General features: G+C 31.6%; 1 protein-coding gene across 1 annotated transcript; it reads left to right on the top strand.

Annotated features, from left to right (window-relative positions):
- Window positions 1-13938: 13938 nt before the first annotated feature.
- On the top strand, window positions 13939-16644 carry LOC136972331 (zinc finger MYM-type protein 1-like). The gene is made up of 2 exons (XM_067266886.1): window positions 13939-14652; window positions 16558-16644. The coding sequence occupies exons 1-2, from the start codon at window positions 13939-13941 to the stop codon at window positions 16642-16644; spliced, it is 801 nt and encodes a 266-aa protein (XP_067122987.1).
- The last annotated feature ends 4507 nt before the right edge of the window (window positions 16645-21151 follow it).

Here is a 21151-nt window from a genome sequence, read left to right as displayed (position 1 = left end):
TTTAGAAATAAAATGTTAAGTTTGTCCGCTTGTTCGATTGTAAAATTCCTAACTTGAATTAGAACTGTACAAAATACAAGTTGATTTTTGTAGCTTGTTTGCTCGCATTATCGTAATATAATTTTATAATAATGCTGGCAAACCAGCTTCCAAAGTCGACTTGTATTTTTAAATATATAGACATAGTTGAAAGTTAAATCCTTGTTCATTTTTTATGCATAAAATAATAAGCACAGATTAATATATACCTTAAAGTTCTGTAATATAATTAAAAGATTATATAAACGGAAGCAATTTGTCAATAATATTCTAATTTTTACTAACAAGTTTATATCTAAGCTCATAGCCATTAAGCTAAGATAAAGTTCTGATTGTGAAACTAGTTCCATTATAAATATGCCTTTGGCATTAATATCCAATTGTAGAGTTATGAATTTAATCTCGGGAATTGCTGTTCACATTTCTCTAATGAACTTAATAGCGAATTTCATACCATATTTTATCAAAGAAGTTTTTTTTAATAAACTGAAATACAGAATTGTCACTAAATGACATTACGCCATTTTAAGTGATAATTATCTTTTTGACATCATTGACAATTTCATAAGAGACATTACTAAAGACCGAAATTTTGCTACCATTTTAATATAATTGTTATATTATCTATATTCTTCAACCTTTATTTCGCAATGGATTTAGTAATTAAACGATTTCTTCTTCAAAATTTTGGAAAAGTTTTGTGTAATTTACATTATCATCTATACATTATGATTCAAAATATTTAACAAATAAAAAAGTAATATAAATTTATAAATATCCGTATCGATTCTACTTAAAATAAATAAAACAATACTCAAAAGTAATATTTAATATTTATAAAATAGTAAAATTAAATAGTTAAATCTAAAATACCGAACCGAAAATCAGGAACAAGTTAACCCGGAAAGGCGTTACATTACGTGAGATCTGATTATGAAACGGTAAAAAGTTCAGATCCAGATTTCGATTATGGGGATTTACGTCACAGAGAGAGGAAGAGGAAAAACCAAATTTTTTTTTCTTTTAACTTTCTAAGAGACATCTAAAATATGTTTATATAAAATTAAAATTCTCATTCAAATTTTTATGTATTTCCAACATTTTCATATCTAGAACTTTTTAAACTAAATATAAAACTATATATAATACATTATATATTTTATTATTTCAGTATAACAATAGATTTTCATACTACAATTCTAATGTTATAGTGTATATTAGGTAGGTTAATGTGTACTGTACGTAACAGAAAAAAATTCATAAAGTTTCTTGAATTGAATTTAATTGTATTAAAAACATTAAAAACTTCAAAATAACAAAATTAAAATTATTGTTTAGTTTAAAATGAAAGAAAACTATTTCTAAACTGATTCTAATTTATGAAAACTTGCGATTATAAAATTTTTCATGTTGAAGAATTGGTATGGTGTTTAACTTACGTATAAACCCATATTATAATCTGATAAAATTGAATTGTGTAACCTCATTATTTTACACTTATATATTAATATGCCAAAGGCATGCTTTTATTGAAACTAGTTTCATAATCAGAATTTGATCTTAGCTTAATATATGACTACGAGCAGAAGTATTAATTCGTTAGTCAGTAAACGTTAGAATATTGTTTCTAAATTGCTTCCGTTTAAACTAATTTTTTAAAATTTGATTATAAAGCCAATGTTTTGAGACGTGTTTGTTCATGATATCGTATTATAACATATTTATGAAATCTTTTTTTCGCGAAGAGACGAAACGTTAGTATTCACAAAATGTTTTAAATATAATTTGAAGTAAAATCGGTTAGAAATGTATAGATTCTTTATTGTTATAGTTTTTTTTTAATAGGAATAAAATAGATAGTGGCTTAAGAAGCCAAACAATTTGGAAGTGCCAAAAATTAAAAGATCTTCAGAAAAAAGTACCATTTCAACCAATATGAGGCCACCAATCAGCTAACTCTGTTGTGCAGACTATATACATTGGAGCAATTAATAGTTGCTGATAAATACAGTATTTTTCGCTTTATAAAACACTTTTTTGTATGCAAAATTTATCTGAAAATTAGGATGTGTGTCCTATAAGGCAAATGCTTCTTACGCTATGAAGATTATAATTTCCAAAAAATCGAGATGAAAAATGTGATGCATACAACGGTGTGACTTATAAGGCAAAAAATACATGTTAATTGCCTTGCACTCACTGAAGATATAGAATTATGAACATCTGATATCCAGCAGATACATCCAGTTACGAGGTGTTGATGTTTTGACAAAACATCAACACCTCGTAACTGGATGTCTAAATGTAAAAAAAAATGGTTAGTTCACTATAATGCTAATAATAATATAATTTGTAATAACTTCTTGTAACCTGTAAAAAAATTGTAATAACTTCTTGTAACTTGTAATAATTCCACTACAATAATTACTGTAATAAATGCGTTTTCTACCACTTGTAGAAATGTAACACCTCATGAGTTACTCCAAAACATTGCACCCGAAATGCGTAGTAAAATAAAGAACAACGAAGATAAAACCCAGTAGTCTTTGTCTCTAATGAAATGCGGTCAAGATAAAATAACAACGGTTGAACTTATCATTCTTAACTATGAAGTTTCATCAATTATTTTTTTAAAAAAAGAAATATCTTTTTTAAAGAAATTGGTTTTTAAACAAAATAATTCTAGTTTACGAGGAATGTAAATTTCTTCTAATGTAGATTTGTTAATTAATTTTAAGAACAAGCCTTTCAATAAATCTGTAGAATTATTATTACGTGCAATTTTAGTAAAGATAATCCATTTGTTAAGATCATAAAAGAGCCAAATTTTATATTTTGCCTTCATTAAAAATATGAACATAAAAGAATTTAATTGATAACACGCACCTGGTCTCACTCGTAAATATATTTTCCTGTCTGAATATACAAAATAATAAATTTAGTAATAATTATACAGAGTATCTATAAAGTCTGTTTTGACTTTTAAATATTAATAGTTTTGGAAATATATATGACAGAATTAATCTTTAATAAAGATCTATAATCTTTCTTAATATAGTATTTTTTTCCTTATTTGAAAAATTGATCATTATTCTTTTAAACCGAAATTTATTAAATTATTTTTTGAAACTTTAAAATGACTGTTTTAAATTATCCTGAATTGTTACTGTCTCAAGTCTAGTCTATAAGATAAAGTAAACTGCGTTCTTTAATTGGATGAGCTGAAATTAGTCACCTCTCTCTCCAAAACATAAGCCAATGGGTCATTATCAATTAATAATAATTAGTATAATTACATTAATTTATTTAATTTTTGCTGACACGAATTCATCTTTATTTATTTTCTTGTCTTCTTTCGTAGATTTGTCTATTTCTCAAAGTATTAATTAAAACTAAAATTTATTTTTTTAATATTTTTTACACATTTATTGTGATATTTGTATTGCCAAATTGTGCTGATTTGCCATTTTAATCATTTATCTTGGGGAGCAGAATAAATTTACTTTAATGTTTCCATGTGTAATTTTAACGATAAATTATTTTTTTTTTATATATATTTTAAACACAACACATAAATATATTAATATGATGATAATTATGTTCGGATATTATTATATTTGTTCTTTTTTTACACTTAAAGTGCATGGCAGATTGTTTAATCTATCACTCTGGGTACCCGCTATCAAGTCTAGAAACAACGACCCCAAAAAAATTTTGGTGCGACAATTTAGGATAATTTAGTCTCTATCTCATAGTACTATTATGAGCCTAGCGTATGTAAAATACTTTGTTTATATACCAATGATTTTGTTAGAATATAATAAATTACCTACAATATAAAAATTGCTTTCAAACATAAAGATTTTTTAAATAGAAGATAATTTTCTGTTGAGGGATAATCCCTCGTATTTCACATCCAATTTTTAGTAATTTCCGAATTATACGAAATTTAAAATTAAAACGAAATATTAGACATTTATAGTAATGATTTAAATGGTTTAACTTGCATTACTTAAATTAAAACGAATGCATTACTTATTACATCGAAAGTTCTATACTTTCGACGTAATAAGTAATGCATTCGTTATACATAATTAACAATAGTTTTCAATTGTTCTTTATTTTATTGTTGGTTGCCAAGATGAAGAGGAGATCTTTCCGAAAATTTTGAGTGTTTTTCTCTTTATTTCGAAACTTTCCGCAGAATTTTTATTCGGTACGTCTCTCGAAAGTAATTAATTATTTGCTTTTGTTTACGTGATTTTAAAATTTATTTAAATTGAGATAGAATCTCGACTCGAAGCATCTTCATCACTGCAGATTTTCATACAAATTAAATTAATTAAGTTAATTTATAAATAAATTTTACAAAGATATAAGCGTATTTTCGTTCAAATTAGGTGTTTATACTTAACTTATTAAAAAATAATCGTGTGATAATTTTGTAATAACTTAAAAACAGAAATTAATTCTGGAATCTATAATGTATTTGAATAACAATAAGAAATGCACAAAGTAAATGACATAAGCCATCCTCTTAACTATAAAAAAGCCATTTCCTAATACATAATCGATACAGGAATCAGAACTGTTAACTTCAAGTAATATAAGCGATGTCCTAAACAGGTAGGCCTACTTGCCATTATTAAGAAGAATCATATTTATTTTTTCCACGTTAATTTTTAAAGCCCTAAATTCTGATAATATGCATTCGTGCAAATTATCGTTTTTTATTTTATGAAAATTTCATTTCAGATATTTCACAAGAATATCACTTTTTGGATTGTGTTGCTTCAAGACCGAGTTTTCTTTTGGTATTGCTTCCTCGCGACACAAGAAAGAAAAATCGGGATAAGTAGCTTAATTTCCATACTTTTTTCGTTTAATGTCGATAATAATCGAGGATTAATAGATGATAATCAGTTTATTTTGTAAATTTAAATTAGTGTAGAAGCTTACATTGTAATACGTTACATTATAATTTTACAAATGTGGGTGCACCGCAGTGGCGGACTAAGGCTAAAGCGGGCCCTAGGCAACATTGTAATTCAGGGGCCTATTTTTCAGTCATGACACATACTGGCGGTTCGGGTTTGGTTATACGTTACGCGTTACGCGAGGGGAGGAAGAGGATGGGTTCGACGATACAGCGGTGGCGATACTCGAATAAATGACATCAATGGAAAATACAACAGCAATTTATTAAAACTAAAATCTACAACTACAAGAATGGATGATATACAGTCGTCTAAAGTTAGGGTACCCGGAGAGAGAGTTTACGCGAATTGGGGGGAGATCATACCTCTTTGTCCGAATAGAGAGGTCCTTGTAACGGGTTTAGAGAATATCTTCGGCTCGGGTTTCCCTCGGGACGGACACGCTCTGCGTTCCGGACTTGTTAGCGACGGGCGGGCACTCGCTAATCGGCCTGGATTCGATCGGATGGACACTGTGTAACCGTCCCCCTTTCCTCTTTGTTCGCCCTTTTATCTTCTCGGTCACGTTACTCTCCTTCACCAACCAGCACTATTCAGATTTGGTTCCTCATGATTCATTTTTCTCTCCGTGGGAAACATACAATAAAACAATTTTATTGCTAGATGTTGGTTCCGGCGGGTTCGAATTTTCACACAAATCAAAATATTAAATACATTATTTAGTATAAATACTATTGTCGTTTATTAAAAAGTCATTAAAAATTTTGTAGAAATAAATAGAAATAAAACTGTTAAAACATTTTAAAATTATATAATTAATACAATTGATTAGATTTAGAAATAATTAAATTTAACTTATTAATTGTCAAGAGTGGTTATTTTAATCAGGCATACGTGGAAATATCTTTACCGAAAAAATAATTCGTACTGGAATTTAGAAATGGAATATCTAAACGTGTGAAGGTTTTCTCATTATGATGGCATTCAATTATTATCCAAGTGTTCGTTTATAATAGATTCTATAATACTTTTGTGCTAAACAGTAACATTTGACAGTAGAAGTTAGAAAAAAAATTTCTATTATGGAGTATTCGGTTTTCGGACCGAAGAGTAAGTGGCAGCAGCTAAGTAGCCGATTTGTAAGAGGATATTGCAAGAAACCAATAGTAATGCTGGCTGAAGCAATAATGAAAAAGGTTTTTGTGCTGATTATGGAATTTCCAGGTTAGAAAAAACTTAATAATTATCACTGCAAATAAGTTGAAAGAAATGTACAAGCAAGGTTCTAAAGATGTGACAAGTTTTCAAAGACACTAATTATAAACGTCAGATAGAAAAATTACAACAAGCAAACAACAAAAGACTTTCTATTAAACGAAGAGTTCATTTGTGTTACAAAGTTCACTGATTTCTCACTTATATGCCTCTCATTTAAGCGACTCTCTCAGTTATGAGACGTTTTTCACTGGTCCTGGCTGAAGCCTATGGGAGTTAAAGTTTAATATCTCCATTTGATCGATTCTCAGTTCTACACTCCTACATATGAGTGGGGGAATACCCAAAAACAAAGTGGGGTCACTTTGCCACGGGTCAAACAGGTGCCCAGGAAGATAAGAGAGCTGAGAAGATTAAAAAGTTATAAAGTAAAATTTGTAAGCATTATTTTGTTATTTTTAATTACTCAAATTAAATATTTGATCGCGATTTGAATTTAATAAGTTTCTAATTTTATTTTCACCTACCTTCGAGAAAAGTTTGCCTTTCAATAAGTAATGCTTCCGTTCAAGTGTTTAGCACAGGGTTTTGCCTAGCGAGCAGTTAGCAGTTATTTGAGGAACGAAAGCAAACAATTGTGGTTCAAGTTTAAAATGGATAATACTTTATCAACTGGGTGTCAAACAACGACCAGACATGGAAATGAGTCTCCCAAAAAATTCGTGCGAGATTAGTAACAGTTTATGACGCTGGAACTGTGGACAAAGCTAATGATTCCGCAACATGACTACGCTAGACTCACCTACTGCTTTCATATCAGAAGCCATACAGAAACCGGTGTTTGAAGTTCTTGACAATCCTCCTTACAGCCTAGATTTGGACTTTTGGTCGATTTCTGTTCTGAAGAGACGTCTCAAAGGAATTCATTTGGTCTGTGATGATATTCAAGCCGCCACGAGGAAATGGTTCGAACAACCTGAATACTGCTTAAACATTAGAGTACCTGTATCGAACACGAAAGGGACTACCTAGAGAAATGAATGCGTTACTTAATTATTAAAAATTAGAAATACTGAAGTTTGTTCTTGAATTCAGTTTGATATCTTACCGCAGAGCTTGTACATAAATATGGAGGCATTACTTATTGGACGTCTCATGTATATAATTAGCCTAAATATTATCATATTATTATAATTAATTGTAACATATTTCATAATTATATATTTTAATGTGTTATATATATATAATTGTTGTTACTTTCAAAATGTAAATAATTCATACTTTATTCATTGCTATTGCTTATATTTTTAGATACATTAACGGCAATATCTATAGATAAGAATTTTGAACTCGTTGTGAAGATTATTTATATCAATTTGGTGTTAGTTCGGTTCTGACGATTCTTAACACTTAGTCGTTCTTGTATTTAATTTAAAAAGAAAAATCTGTGTTTAAAAAAATCCTTCCTTTCTAATTAGAATATTTGACAGCAACGGCATAATAATGTAATTGGAATTTGTCTCGAACGATTTCATTTGACTGAATTAATGTAGTAGCAATAGCAACGAATATCCAGTTTTATTCTCTGATTGTTATTCTGTCTAGCAATCAGGGTTAGTTTCTGGAAAATAAAAAACTACCACAAAATGGGTGTCGCCTTGACGTGGCTTTGTGGCTTAATGTGTGAACATTTTATCAAACTTTTAAAGATAAAATTTTCCACGAACTAAGAACACCCGACAGAAATTTCAAAAGAATTTTAAAATAATGTTATCAAATAGAGTTATGTCACTTTTTCAAAGAAAAACTACTGTAATTAAAATCTTCCTTTTGAAATATATCCAAAATGTACACTAATATAAAACACGAAATTTTATTATCCTCGTGGGTGCACGCGCTTCAGTAACTCGAGAAACTGCGAAATAATAGTTCATCAGCATCTGACTCGAGTACACTTCGTATTTCAGCTTTAAACAATAGTATTAAATTTCCTGTGTGATACGAGGATGCTTTGATATCATTCATAGCTGGGTTTGCACCTCGCCATAACGGCTGGCCAGATTTCCGGATTTTCTTCACGTTTTTAACGCGTAAATAGAGGCCAGTTACTCTTGAAAAGACATCTCGGAAACAGTGGTGTGCCGTCCGTGAAAGCTGTGGAAAGGCCGTTTTTTTAATATTTTCTACAATATAAATACATATTGTGCGATTTTCATATTTCAACGTACTTTGAATTAATTAAAATTAATATTTTATTATAACCGCATTATATATCTTATTACAAATTACTGTACTATATGTGAAAACAATGAAAAGATTGCCATTCTATATTCGAATATATATTCGTATATGCATATTCTCAATGGAAGCGCCATATTGTCGAATACGGGATAGCTTCTACTACAAAAATAATGAAATAGTGTAAAGCAGCCACATTATACGCATTCGCGCATGCACTTTACAGAGCACCAACCTGGCGGTTTAGCTCATGGATGCCACACACCAAAATATCGTATAACGCTTCTAATGATTTTATCCAGGGCCCGCACAGCTTTCCTATCATCAAATGTCACCGCACGCCACTGCCCGAAAGGCATTATCCACCACTCCTGGCATATAGCCAAGTATTAAACTTCGGCCGGCTATTCGAATTCACAATATTGCTCTTTCGGAAAAATATAGCTCACAATCTATGCTTCCATATGAATAGAGAATAAAAGACGAAAAATACAATTTTGTTTCTGAGGTCTATAAAAGGACGTAATGAAGACGTTTTTCTTTCTTCTATTTTTTCAATGTTTGTTAAAGTTTATCTTTGTTTACTAAGATAATTATAATCTGATTTTGTAATTAGGTTATCGGAAGACCGATACATTAATACCATAGAGTCCAAGTAACCGCCTTGTATTTGCAAAGTTGGCCCGGAAGACATTCTTTCCCCGCGCGCGTATGGCCATTCTATAAGGCCGGCTCATCGATCGCCTAGCGATTAATAATCTCACTCTCTCGTAGTATAGGACCTGTCTGTGCTGCACACTCTATATTAACCAATAAACGCAAAAAAGAAGAAAAGAAGATCTTTGCAGAGTTTGTCGCAATAGACGTTTGTAAAACATTTGTAGGTTAATGTAACCCTTGGTGCCAAGATGGCGGCTCGTCACTGATTCCAGCAAGGAAACAGTGGGGACGCACGTTCTAACCTAACCTAACCCAAAGGCTATAATTAAATATTAGAAATGAATTAATATGACTAGAGGTAGGCAGTTATGCCGCCATCTCGTATTAAATTTAATGACCAATTGTAAATTAAATTTTAGAAATGTCTAAATTAAAAATTACTTATTTATTAGTGTTGAAATGAATACCGAATATTCGGCCAAACTATTCGGCTTGATTAACGCACGTACGAAAATTGGCGCGCAAACCGCATTATGGCAAGGACCCTGCTCTCTATTGGCCCGCTGTCACTATGCTTTGCTAATCACGTTAATTCTTGACAGTTGTAGCGGACAGACAAGAGCGTCATGGCAGTATGTGATAAATATGATATCAAATGTGGATAACAATGAAATGACCTACACGTGTAAATAACGGAAAAAGAACAGAGAAGGACCGCGAAGTGAAAATGTGAAAATAAATATGAAATTGAGTTGTTAACATAGTCGAACAAGTCGAGGCAGCTTATTGGCGCGAAATTCGCGGCCGTCAATGCCAAATAATTGTTCTTCGGAAAGCTAAATGTTTGTAATGAAAGTCACTTAGAGTGCGTGCATGGGCGACCAAGGTTCAGGCTACCAAGCTGTCTCGAATCTGTGAAATCATAACTGTGACTTATACCGACGTCCTATCTGTCTCTTTTCTCCGTTATCACCAGGCTATGAGTCACGTAATTGTAAAATGGGAAATCTACGACGAAAAAGTGACGAATCGAAAGTATCGTTATGATGTAGCACATTATGATGTATGCATAGGCATACGTAGACTAGAGCGATAGAGGAAAGATAAAGGGAAGAGCAAAGACGAGCGCTTAAAAAAAAGATAGGCAGGGTCAGACCCTCAGATGTGCGACGATTCTCGAACGAATAGGTGTGTACAGTACGTGTGCTGATCTTTGTAATTATAAATTGTGAATACATGCGACAATATTATTTTGTTTTTTATTTGTGCAGGTTATAAGTTATAAATAAATATAAACAAACAACACTAACCCGATAACATTAAATCTAAATACCAAAATGATTAATTTACTGTGTTTTTGTTATTCCTTACTCCTGTTTTTAGGTATTCGGTATTCGGCCGAATAGCGGAAAATAGGCCGAATAGGCCGAATACCGAATAGTAACCGAATGTTCGGTTACTATTCGGTATTCGGTTACTATTCGGAAATTTAATAATTATAAATAATAGTGATGCATCACTATTATTTATAATTATTAAATTTAAAAACGAGATGGCAACAGAACTGCCTACCTCTAGTCAAATTAATTCATTTCTAATATTTAATAGCCTTTACATAGCCAAAGAATTTGGCATGTCGTTTGGCGTGTTTATCAGACATTATGTGTGTCGTTTTTTGTTTTTTGCAATTCGAATTCGCATTCCATGTTGGTTCATTCCGCGCTAGGAGAAACGATGAAGATGGTTTACGCTCCTTAACAATGTATATTGTATAATGATTTTGAATAAACTAAATACATAGAATATTTGAGTATTTTTTGGCATTTGAACGCATTATCGTATTTTACATTCATTTATATAGGAAAAACTATTTCGCTTAACGAGTGTTTCGCATTACGAGTAAGATTGTGGAAAGAATTATGATCGTTAAGCCAGGTTCAACTGCACTATAATATAATATAATGGAAAGGATAGAGGTACGAAATAATCTTAATTTTTGCTGTTGTTATTTTTTGCCCGAACAATGCCAAGCTATCTGCAAGTATTTATTATTTTACTTGATCTATATTTTTATAAAGTAGCGAAGATATTTTTTTAATTAAAAAGAATAAAACTTAAAAATCAGAATTGCAAATATTAATTAAAGAGGGAAAGGTTGTGGAAAATCAACACACTGTAAAATCAATACTGTAAAAACGTATTTAATATACATACCAGGAGTAGGCAAGAAAGGAACTCTTAGGTTTTGCAAAATGCATGGGAACCGCAGTTCTGTACTGTCGTGGCGGATAGTATGGTAAGGCGCGCGATTTTATTATATAATATAAATATAGTATAAAACAAATATTGGATTTTTTAATAAACATATTTTCACAAAATTATAAAAATAAAATTGTAAAAACAATAATAGAAAACAGAAATTAACACTTTCGGCAAGAGCCCCATGTAATTCAAAAAGAACCGCATTTGCCCATGTCTGATATATACGTATGTATTGCAAACAGTGGCGTGCCGTCATTGGAAGCGATGGAAGATTATTCCAATGTTCCTTGATTATAAAATATAAATTTTCATATTTTAACGTACTTTGAATTAATTAAAATTAATATTTTATTATAACTGCATTATGTATCTTTTACAAATTTCTATACTACATGTGAAAAAAAAACGATAAGATTGCTATTGTATATTCGAATAATTCGGTGGCGGAAGGAATGTCGAAACCGGGTCAGTCTCCAATCAGCCAGATTATATAGGCATTAGCACATGCGGTTTACAGTGCACCAACCTCACCCGGTTTAGCTGGTGGATGCTTCACACATAAAGCTTCTAACTTTATATCCTGGACCGGTTGTGGGCTGTTTAGCCACCTGCCTGCTAGATATTCGGCCGCTCTCGCCCGATTATGTGAATCACGAGTAGACTAGATCAACGGCGAGCAACCCCGGCCCGCGGGCCAGCTACGGCTCGCGAAAAGTTTCTATCCGGCCCGCGAGATCTTTAATAGATTATTAAATTGGAAAAATAACTAATTAATATCAATAGTTAATTTTCCAATTCTTTGTAATTTTCGAAAACGATAAGAGAAATAAATGTAGTATAAACTTTTTATTTATTTATTTCATATTTGCAGACTAAAAAAATTACGAGTCACAAAAAGGCGTCAATTAACTACTACGGCCCGCGGAAAAACGTAAAATTTATTCTGGCCCGTGTTATAAAAAAGGTTGCCCACCCTAGACTAGATTTATAACTTAACCCAACCGATGGGAGTTTACTGGCATGTTTTTATGATAGTTCTGTATAGTTGACGGGAGTTTAAAAAAATCCATTAAAATATTTGATATATTTATTCCGCTCTCCCATCTTATATTACTTACGGGTTTCAATGTTAAACCGGTGATATTACGATTATAGTATGTCCCATCTGTAAGGGAATGCAGAAAAAACGTGTACAATTCTTGTATAATGTTAAAAAATTAACTGTTACTTTGGCATCATTATTTACAACCAAATTTAATGAATGAGACGTACAATGGTACAAAAAAAGCTCTAGAATTTATTTTCCTTAAATGTACGATCTAAGTATCGGTTGTCATAAAAATTTCTTTCCACTTTTTTCCCAAGACTACAGATATTCGAGTACAAAGTAACTGGTTTCGAGTTATTTCTACTAAGAAGTAGTTAAATAATTAAGAGATTAGGGAATGGTGACATAAGTAAAACCCTGCTGACTTAAACAAAAGCTTAACCGAAGCAATTACTAGCTCAGTACAGTGGGGAACTGATTTCCGTGTACACCTGGTACTAAAACGAATTGCAGTAGTTAGAAAACAAATGACTATTAAGTTTAACATATTTACATCTATGGTGAGAAACGTTTAAAATTTACAACGGCCCTGTCGCGTCCTTTGAGATATACTAGTGATGCGACAAAAGAGGCATTTGACATTGACCGGTATCGGCACCCTCGGGATTTGTCATGCATGCATTCACTGTACACCTACCAAAATCGTCTCTGTTTCCATTCGTGAGCCACTCGCAGGGAGCAATTTTAACTCAGTGGATTGTTTAAATATTTAAAAATAAACAATATTTTATGTTATTTTTATATACGTTTCTTCGCAAAAGTATATTCATACAATTGAATATTTTGTACCAGGTATGTATAATTGTATATCCATCACAAATTTTATTTTACTAAGTAAGTTTTAATAATTTTATTTTTAATTTTAGCCCTTATATCATGGCTAGCGATTTAAACTGTAATTGTGATATTGAAAATTTACTTAAAAAAAGTTTTGGCTCAAGACAATATAATGAAAAAGAAGCCATTATTAAAAGAGAAAGACCAACGCCTAAATTAAATATAAGTACTTCGACAAAAAAATTTGTTCGACATTTTCACGATAAAATTTATCAAGACGTAAAATGGCTTTGTGGATGCATAAAAATGCAAAAATTGTTTTGTTGGCCTTGCCTATTATTTTCAAATGAAATTAGTGTGTGGAATAAGAATGGCTTTGACGATTTAAATAATTTGAGTAAAGCTAGAAAAAGACACGAAAATCGTAAATGTCACATCGATTCTTTCGTAAAATTGAAGCAATTTGGAAATCAAAATAGAATAGAATTTAACATTAGTAAACAATATAAAATTAATATTGAAAATTATAACAAGATAGTTACGGCTAATAGATATATTGTATCTAAATTAATAGATATTACATGCTTTTTAGCAAAGCAAGAATTGGCATTTAGAGGGCATAGGGAATGTATTGAATCTAATAACAGAGGTAATTATATTGAACTCGTTTCTTTATTAAGTACGTCAGATAATCAATTAAAAATGCATTTAGAGAAGTCTACAGTTTTTACTGGCTTATCGAACAAAATTCAAAATGAGCTCGTTAATTCGTTAGGAAACGTTTTATTGCAAGAAATTAAAAAAGAAATTGAAAACGCAAAATTTGTTGCTATAATTGTAGATGAAACAACGGACATTAGCCACAGAGCCCAGATGTCGACTGTATTTCGTTACGTGAAAGAAAACGGTAACGTCGAAGAAAGATTTGTGGGCTTTACTGATGTGAGTGAGAACAGAGACGCAAATTCGTTATTCACTCACATTAAGAGTTACTTAGACGAATTTCAATGCACTAAAAAATTAGTGGCACAAACATACGACGGTGCTGCCGTAATGGCCGGACAACATAATGGTGTCCGAGCTAAAATTAAAGAAATATCCAAACATGCTATTTTCGTACACTGTTATGCTCACAGATTGAACCTAGTTTTCTCTCAATCTGTTGGATATATAAAAGAATGTAAAATATTTTTTCAAACTATGACAGGATTTTCTTCATTTTTTTCTAAATCTTCTAAAAGATCTCACGCCTTAGACCTAGAAGTCAATAAGCGTTTTCCTTCAGCCACACCTATTAGATGGAATTACAATAGCAGGATTGTAAACTGCGTTATGGAGTATAAAGAAGAATTAAAACTTTTGTTGTTGAATATGGTTGAAAGTCCAGAACAATGGGATTCTGATACTACAATTGCCGCAAGAGGATTATACCATTATTTAATAGATTTTGATTTTCACTTTTTATTACTAGTTTTTCATCAAATATTTGCACATTCAGATATCCTTTTTGATATATTACAAAAAAAAATTTTAATATAGCATATTGTATTACTAGAATAAATCACTTTATTGATTTTTTACGACAGAAAAGAAATGATTTTGATTTGATTTGGGACGCTTTGAAAAAAGATGAAACTTTTTTAGAAATTCAACCAAAAAGAGGAATGAGACATACTGATATTGAGTCTAAAAAGGATTTATATAGACGTCTGTTTTATGAAATAATGGATACATTGATACAAAATTGTATTGACAGATTTGCCGACATAAAATCTCTAGAATTTTTATCACTTTTAGATTTTAATAATTTTAAATATTATGAAAAACAATTTCCCGAAGAGAGTTTTAATGCTTTACGTAAATTTTATGGAGAATTTTTTAATTTATGTAAATTACGTAGTGAATTGCAATATTTATATTCGTGTCCGGACTATATTGGCAAGTCACTCTTAGACATAAAAAATATTATAATTAATGATGACCTAAACAAAGACGTACTAATAGAATTATATGGTTTAATATCATTAATTTTTACAATACCATCTACCAGTGCGTCTGTTGAGCGTAGTTTTTCAACAATGAAGCGAATTCATACATTCGCCAGGAACACTCAGTCGGAGGAAAGATTGTCGTCACTAGCGTTGCTTTCTATAGAAAAAGAACTTTTAAATACGTTGATGGAATCAACGACGAGTGACTTTTATGATAAAGTAATTAACGACTTTGCGGGAAAACATCGCCGAATAGAGTTAATTTATAGAAAATAAAAAAAGAAACAAGTTTTTCTATAATTGTATTATGTATGTATTATTTGTATTTTAGAATTAAAGTACATAAATTGTTTATTTTTGTCATTCGCACGTACGAATGGACCCTAGACCATCACTGACGCGCAATTAACTGATTGCCCCTGAAAGTCGGCTTCTTACAGAAACACAGCTTCCCTATCATCAAATGTCACGGCACGCCACTGATTGCAAACCTTTTTAACTATGCCTGGATCTACATTAGTCGAGTTATTAATGATCGTTTTATACATAGAAACAAAAATTCAAGCTTAAAATTATCATATTTTATGTTATCGTGATACAGTATAAATATCAATCTGACGAGTGTTGTATTATATTCTTTCACGGCGGACTAGGTTTACAGAACCATTAGACCCCGTGAGGACGGGCATGCCTTGACCCCTAATTATTTTAATTTCATTTTTTAATTCAGCAACTATTATATTCTGACAGCCGGATGGCAGAGCAGTCACGATGGCAACCTATCCCTCTGGAGGACCCGGGATCGAATCCGGACGGGTCGAATTATCCCCGGGAATAATTCGACCCGTCCGGAGGTGGTCCGTCAGATATGTCAAGCTTCGTCCCTCACCACCCGGTCGCCCCGCTGTGGGCCTGGCCGTACCCATAATGGGCTTGCAAAAAAGAGGCCCTCTTAGTGCCCACAGGGCGGAAAGGGTTAATTTAAAAAATTATTCAAAATGTAACGTTTTTCGTCACTTTTTAGTAAAAGTTTTTACTTCTTTCATAAGCGTTTTGTTTAAATTAACGAAAATTAGAATTTATCATCTGTAATAATAAGAAAAAAAAAATTAAAAAGCCAATTAACTATTTATGTACCGCACAATACATATTAAAATGTTTAAAGTTCTTTCCATTTGGTAAAATTCAACTTTTCTTATTGTGTTATTGTTTACGTATTTTGAAATAATTAGAAATTAATAAACAAAATATTTTATTAAATTGTTTTATGAATTCTCAATAAAATACCGCATTTTTCGGCATTTAAGATGCGAATTTTATTAAAACGTAGGCTGAAAAAATCGTCGTTTGTCTTATATGTGAAGTTGCAATCTCTTATAGGCTAAAAAATTGCGAAAGACAGCTTTTAGTAGTCTAGAAGTAAGCTCTATCTGGCTCAACTTTTAATAGAAATGCTATAGTTTAATTTAGTATATCATTATTTTCTATATCTAAGCAGTGTTAATGTATTTATGTTAAATGTATGAATTGAAAATTTAAATTGTAAATTACGACTTTTTTAATTTATCCATTACAACGATAAATAAAAGTGTGGTTGACCGGATGGACAAGCGGACAAGATGGCAGCCTATTGCTCTGGATACACGGGATGGACAAAAAACGGTTAAAATCTTCACGAACTTTTCGGGGGTGATCCGACTGGATATGTCGACTCCAGTCTCTCACCAACCGTCCACCTATTGCGGGCCTGGTTGAATTTTTAATAAACTTGCTATGAGCGTTCTTAAGGCTCAAGAGCAAAAAATAAACATAAATAAAAGTGTGTATTCTAGTTTTGTTTTTGTAACCAAAATACAGTTAAAGGAAAATTTAAAGTTGAAGAGGTGGTTGGCTTACATTCACATTTTTCTTTCCCCCTCTTTAAATACTGTGTTCTGAAATGGGAGTTCGTCTTATATGCCGTAAAATACAGAGTAACAAATTCACTATTTTCTGTAATAATAAAACTTTTATAAGTTTACAATGATGTTTCATTTCTTCTATTATGAAAATATTTCTCGAATAGAAATGTTTCAGGAATGCCAATAATTACCTTCATTAAGAAATAAGTCTTTTTAGTACAAATCTTTTCAACACGTATGTCGTTAAAAATAGAATTGCTGTATAGCTTTATGTCAATCGTTGGGTCTCTTCTAGTTAAAATAATTAATATAATATTGCACTTTGATGAATTTTTAATTTTAACAAAAGTTTATTTAATTATTAAGCAATTATTTACTTACCAATACGAATTGTATATGTTTTCCAGCTGGCCTGTCGTACTTAAGTAAATAATAATAGCTTTTAGGTATAAATTTAATGGATAATTATCGCAATATTACTTTATTTCTTCAAATTAAATCATTTTTATTATCTAATATAATTATTCGCCCATATGTGTTTTATGTATTCTCTTTGTATAAATAGAGTTGAAACAGATCAATTCGAAGAAGCCATCTTCGAAGAATTCATACTTTATCTGAAGACTCAAAATGAATTATTTTATATTGAGTTTGGTTGCAGCTTTATTAATATTGGGTAAATTTCTTTTATTAGTAAAAAATAGATTTGCTGATATTAATGAATCAGTTTGTTTTATAGAATGAATCAGAAAAATGGTTACGCAATTGATCACACCGTATGCTGACACTATTTGATATATTTTACCGGAGAGCAGTTTGAAGCAATAAAATAAATGTGGTTTTATTTTAAATGTACTTAATTATACTTTGACTTGCAAATTCTACTATTCTGTCTCCAGTAAATCAAATGGTGTACAAGAGCACGAATGAGATCAAGCGTGTAGCTACTTATCTGATTCAACTCTATATAATTTAGGTAAGAACAATGATTAACCTTAAATGTATAAAGACTGTTTTATATTTATTTAGATGTAAATTGTAAGAAAGACGATTACCCAGCTAAATAAAGCAGGTTGCAGAGTTACTTGTCTAGCAAAACGTAGTGCAACGAAAGCTGCAAAGGCGAAAGGTGAAGGTGGATTCTGTCCTTGGTCTTACAGAGTGTTGGTGTTACGGTCTTCCTGATGATGCACCTACAACTCCGACTGATAAATGTTTTCCTCGTCTGGGGTAAACAAATTCAACTTTGAAAACATCGTAATAATCTGCCTTTACTGATATAGCAAAATAAAACCTTATGCAAACATAATTATTGTTGCTTGTTATTTATTTTCTTAAATTATAGTAGTTATATATACTGTATCCCGTTCCAAATTTTTATCTTTTATGTAACTACTTCGAATATATGTTTGTTTACTCGTGTCAAGCGACTCTGCCGTTATGTTTCAGACGCATTTCCCTCAATTAAGACTGGACAAAATCTCAAACGCGGCTGCTTTTAACCAACAACTTCAATACATCCAAGACTTTTCCTGCTTAAATGCCAACTGATTTTATTTTATTATGTCGGCTTCTTACAGAAACACAGCTTCCCTATCATCAAATGTCACGGCACGCCACTGATTGCAAACCTTTTTAACTATGCCTGGATCTACATTCTCTCTTTTCTGTGCTTTTCGTCATATTTTTCTTTTCTCAATAATAAATTATTTATAATCTTTCATTTGTTTGTATTACTGCTCAAACTGCTCGCCCAGGCTAATTACGTCGACAAACATCGTCTCGACTTTTTCGATGTCACCTATCTAGTTGTTTTAATTATTTCCAAACACCATTGTCAAACTTCTTGGCTTACAGGAAAGCGGCGTTGAACGTCCGAAGTACAGGTTTTCGTGTTTAAAACTTCGGCCTCAACCTCGCTAATAACGCTAGCAGACACACGCTCTACACATTTTTTATCATGGGAGAAAGGCCGTGTGGTGGTTTCTTACTCGTTTTTTTTTTTAATTAGAATAAGTGCACCACTTCTATGGGTATATAACACTAAGAATACATAAACCAAAATACACTATACAAAATAAACATAAAATTAGTATTTAGCTTTTAGTGAAAACTAAAATGTAAAACTAGAAATTATAAATAGTCTTTTCTTCCATATTTTTAAACATAATTGTAAAAAGCATTAAACAGTGGATTCTGAACAAGCTTATCGAGTGGACGGCACCTGAAACCAAGCGTAAAGATTTCTAATTTCAGAATAAGTCTATCTTGATCGTAAATTGGACAATGATAGATCATATGGTCAACCGTGTCTAGGTTTTTTGTAGAGCAAACGCAAGAGGCAGTTTCTGCCCGGTTATACATTGGCTTCTAAAATTACCATGCTCAGTAAGAAGTTGAGCAGTAGCAAACATTAAATCTCTAAATTATGATGAGAACCTGCATTCAACACTAGGAAAATAAAGTCTTGTTATTCTACCAGTTTTACTGCTCAACTATTGTTGATTCCACTTTTGCATAGTGTTTTCATGAATATAATTTTTAAGGCTGCTACGTGAGAGAGGGATGTCAAGTCAGAGTCCTTTGCAGCTGGCTTAGCCTCAAAGTTGGCTTTTTCATTTCCTAATATGTCAGTATGGCCAGGAATAAATATAAAAGTTATCTTATATCCAGCACTATATTAAAAATCTTGTAAATATGTGATTTTATTGCTATTGCAATTGGGGTTTAAATAGAGCTTTTAGGACAGACTGAGAATCGCTGTAAATGTTGATAAACAGAGTTTTGTTTGGTAGTTGTATGGTTCATTAAGCAGCTTGGTAGACAGCATCTTCTTCAGCTTGACAAATGGAGGTATGTGGGCGGTATTAGAGGAATATACAGATACTTGAGCCGAGAAGAAGGAAACTTTTGGACCCATCTGGGTAGATATTAATGTCTGCATGGTTATCCGTGGAGGAAGCAGATGACACCAAATGTACTCTGGGGATAACCTTTTTTACAGAGTGATGATCAGAGATAGGGTAATTGCATATGAACAGCCGTAGATAGGAGTAGAGACCATTGCTGAGCCTCGATGTTTGTAGTTCCGATGTAGTAGTTTAGAACCTTTTCTGCAATACATAGTGGCAGAGGAAGGAGCTCTGCTAGAATCAGAGAGGCATTAGTAGAAACAGTTCTGCATCACTTTGAAATCCTGATGGCAAATTGTCTTTGAAAAGAGTATTTTACTTGCTACTGAACTTTTACTAATTACATGATCCCAGCTAGAAACCGCATAAAGTAGCATTGGTTGAATTGCCCCTTTGTATAGAGTTTTACAAGCTTTATGATTTAGTCCCCAGGTGCATCTAGCACATTTTAGCAGCATGTAGTTCATTTTCTTGGCCTTAGCCAAGATGTAATCAATATGGCAACGGAATGTGGTATCTCTCTATTCTCTCTTTTTTTTAAATTTTGTATGACATTTCTGTTTACACGTGCACTAGCTAGTCGATCTGTCAAAGTTTTTTGTGTCCTTTTGTGAAAATTAAAATTAACATAAAAATGAATATTATGACGTTGATTAATGATAATAATAATAAAAAGATTGTTAATAATTAAAAAATAAAGTTCTTAAAATAAATTGTTCATTCGAATTCATTAAATTTTTATATTTTTAAATTTATTCACTTAGTCTTTTATAAATAATAGTATATATTAGTTAACTAATTAATAATTATATATTTTGGACAAAGATTTTAGGGTTTAATAAAAAAGTTTTTTTCGTTAAAATCTTTCTATAAAGTCATGCCTAAATATTACGTAAGATAGAGAAGGGGAGGGGGATCAAAGAAAATATTACAGTTTCTTACACAGGGGTGGGTGAGGGTCTAGAATGGCCGAAATTGCCCTTATGTAATTTATGGACAGCCCCTTTCTATCGAAGTAAAAATGTATTCCAATACTCCAAGAAGTGTAAGTTGATGAACAAATTAAAAAGTTTTGAAAGTAAGCTTAGAAAAAAATAATTACGATGTTTTT

This window comes from Centruroides vittatus, unplaced genomic scaffold, assembly GCF_030686945.1.
Source record: "Centruroides vittatus isolate TY-2023 unplaced genomic scaffold, ASM3068694v2 contig_290, whole genome shotgun sequence".
NCBI classification, from domain to species: domain Eukaryota; kingdom Metazoa; phylum Arthropoda; class Arachnida; order Scorpiones; family Buthidae; genus Centruroides; species Centruroides vittatus.
Note: the sequence above shows the minus strand (reverse complement) of the source record. Positions and strands in the feature narration are given on the sequence as shown.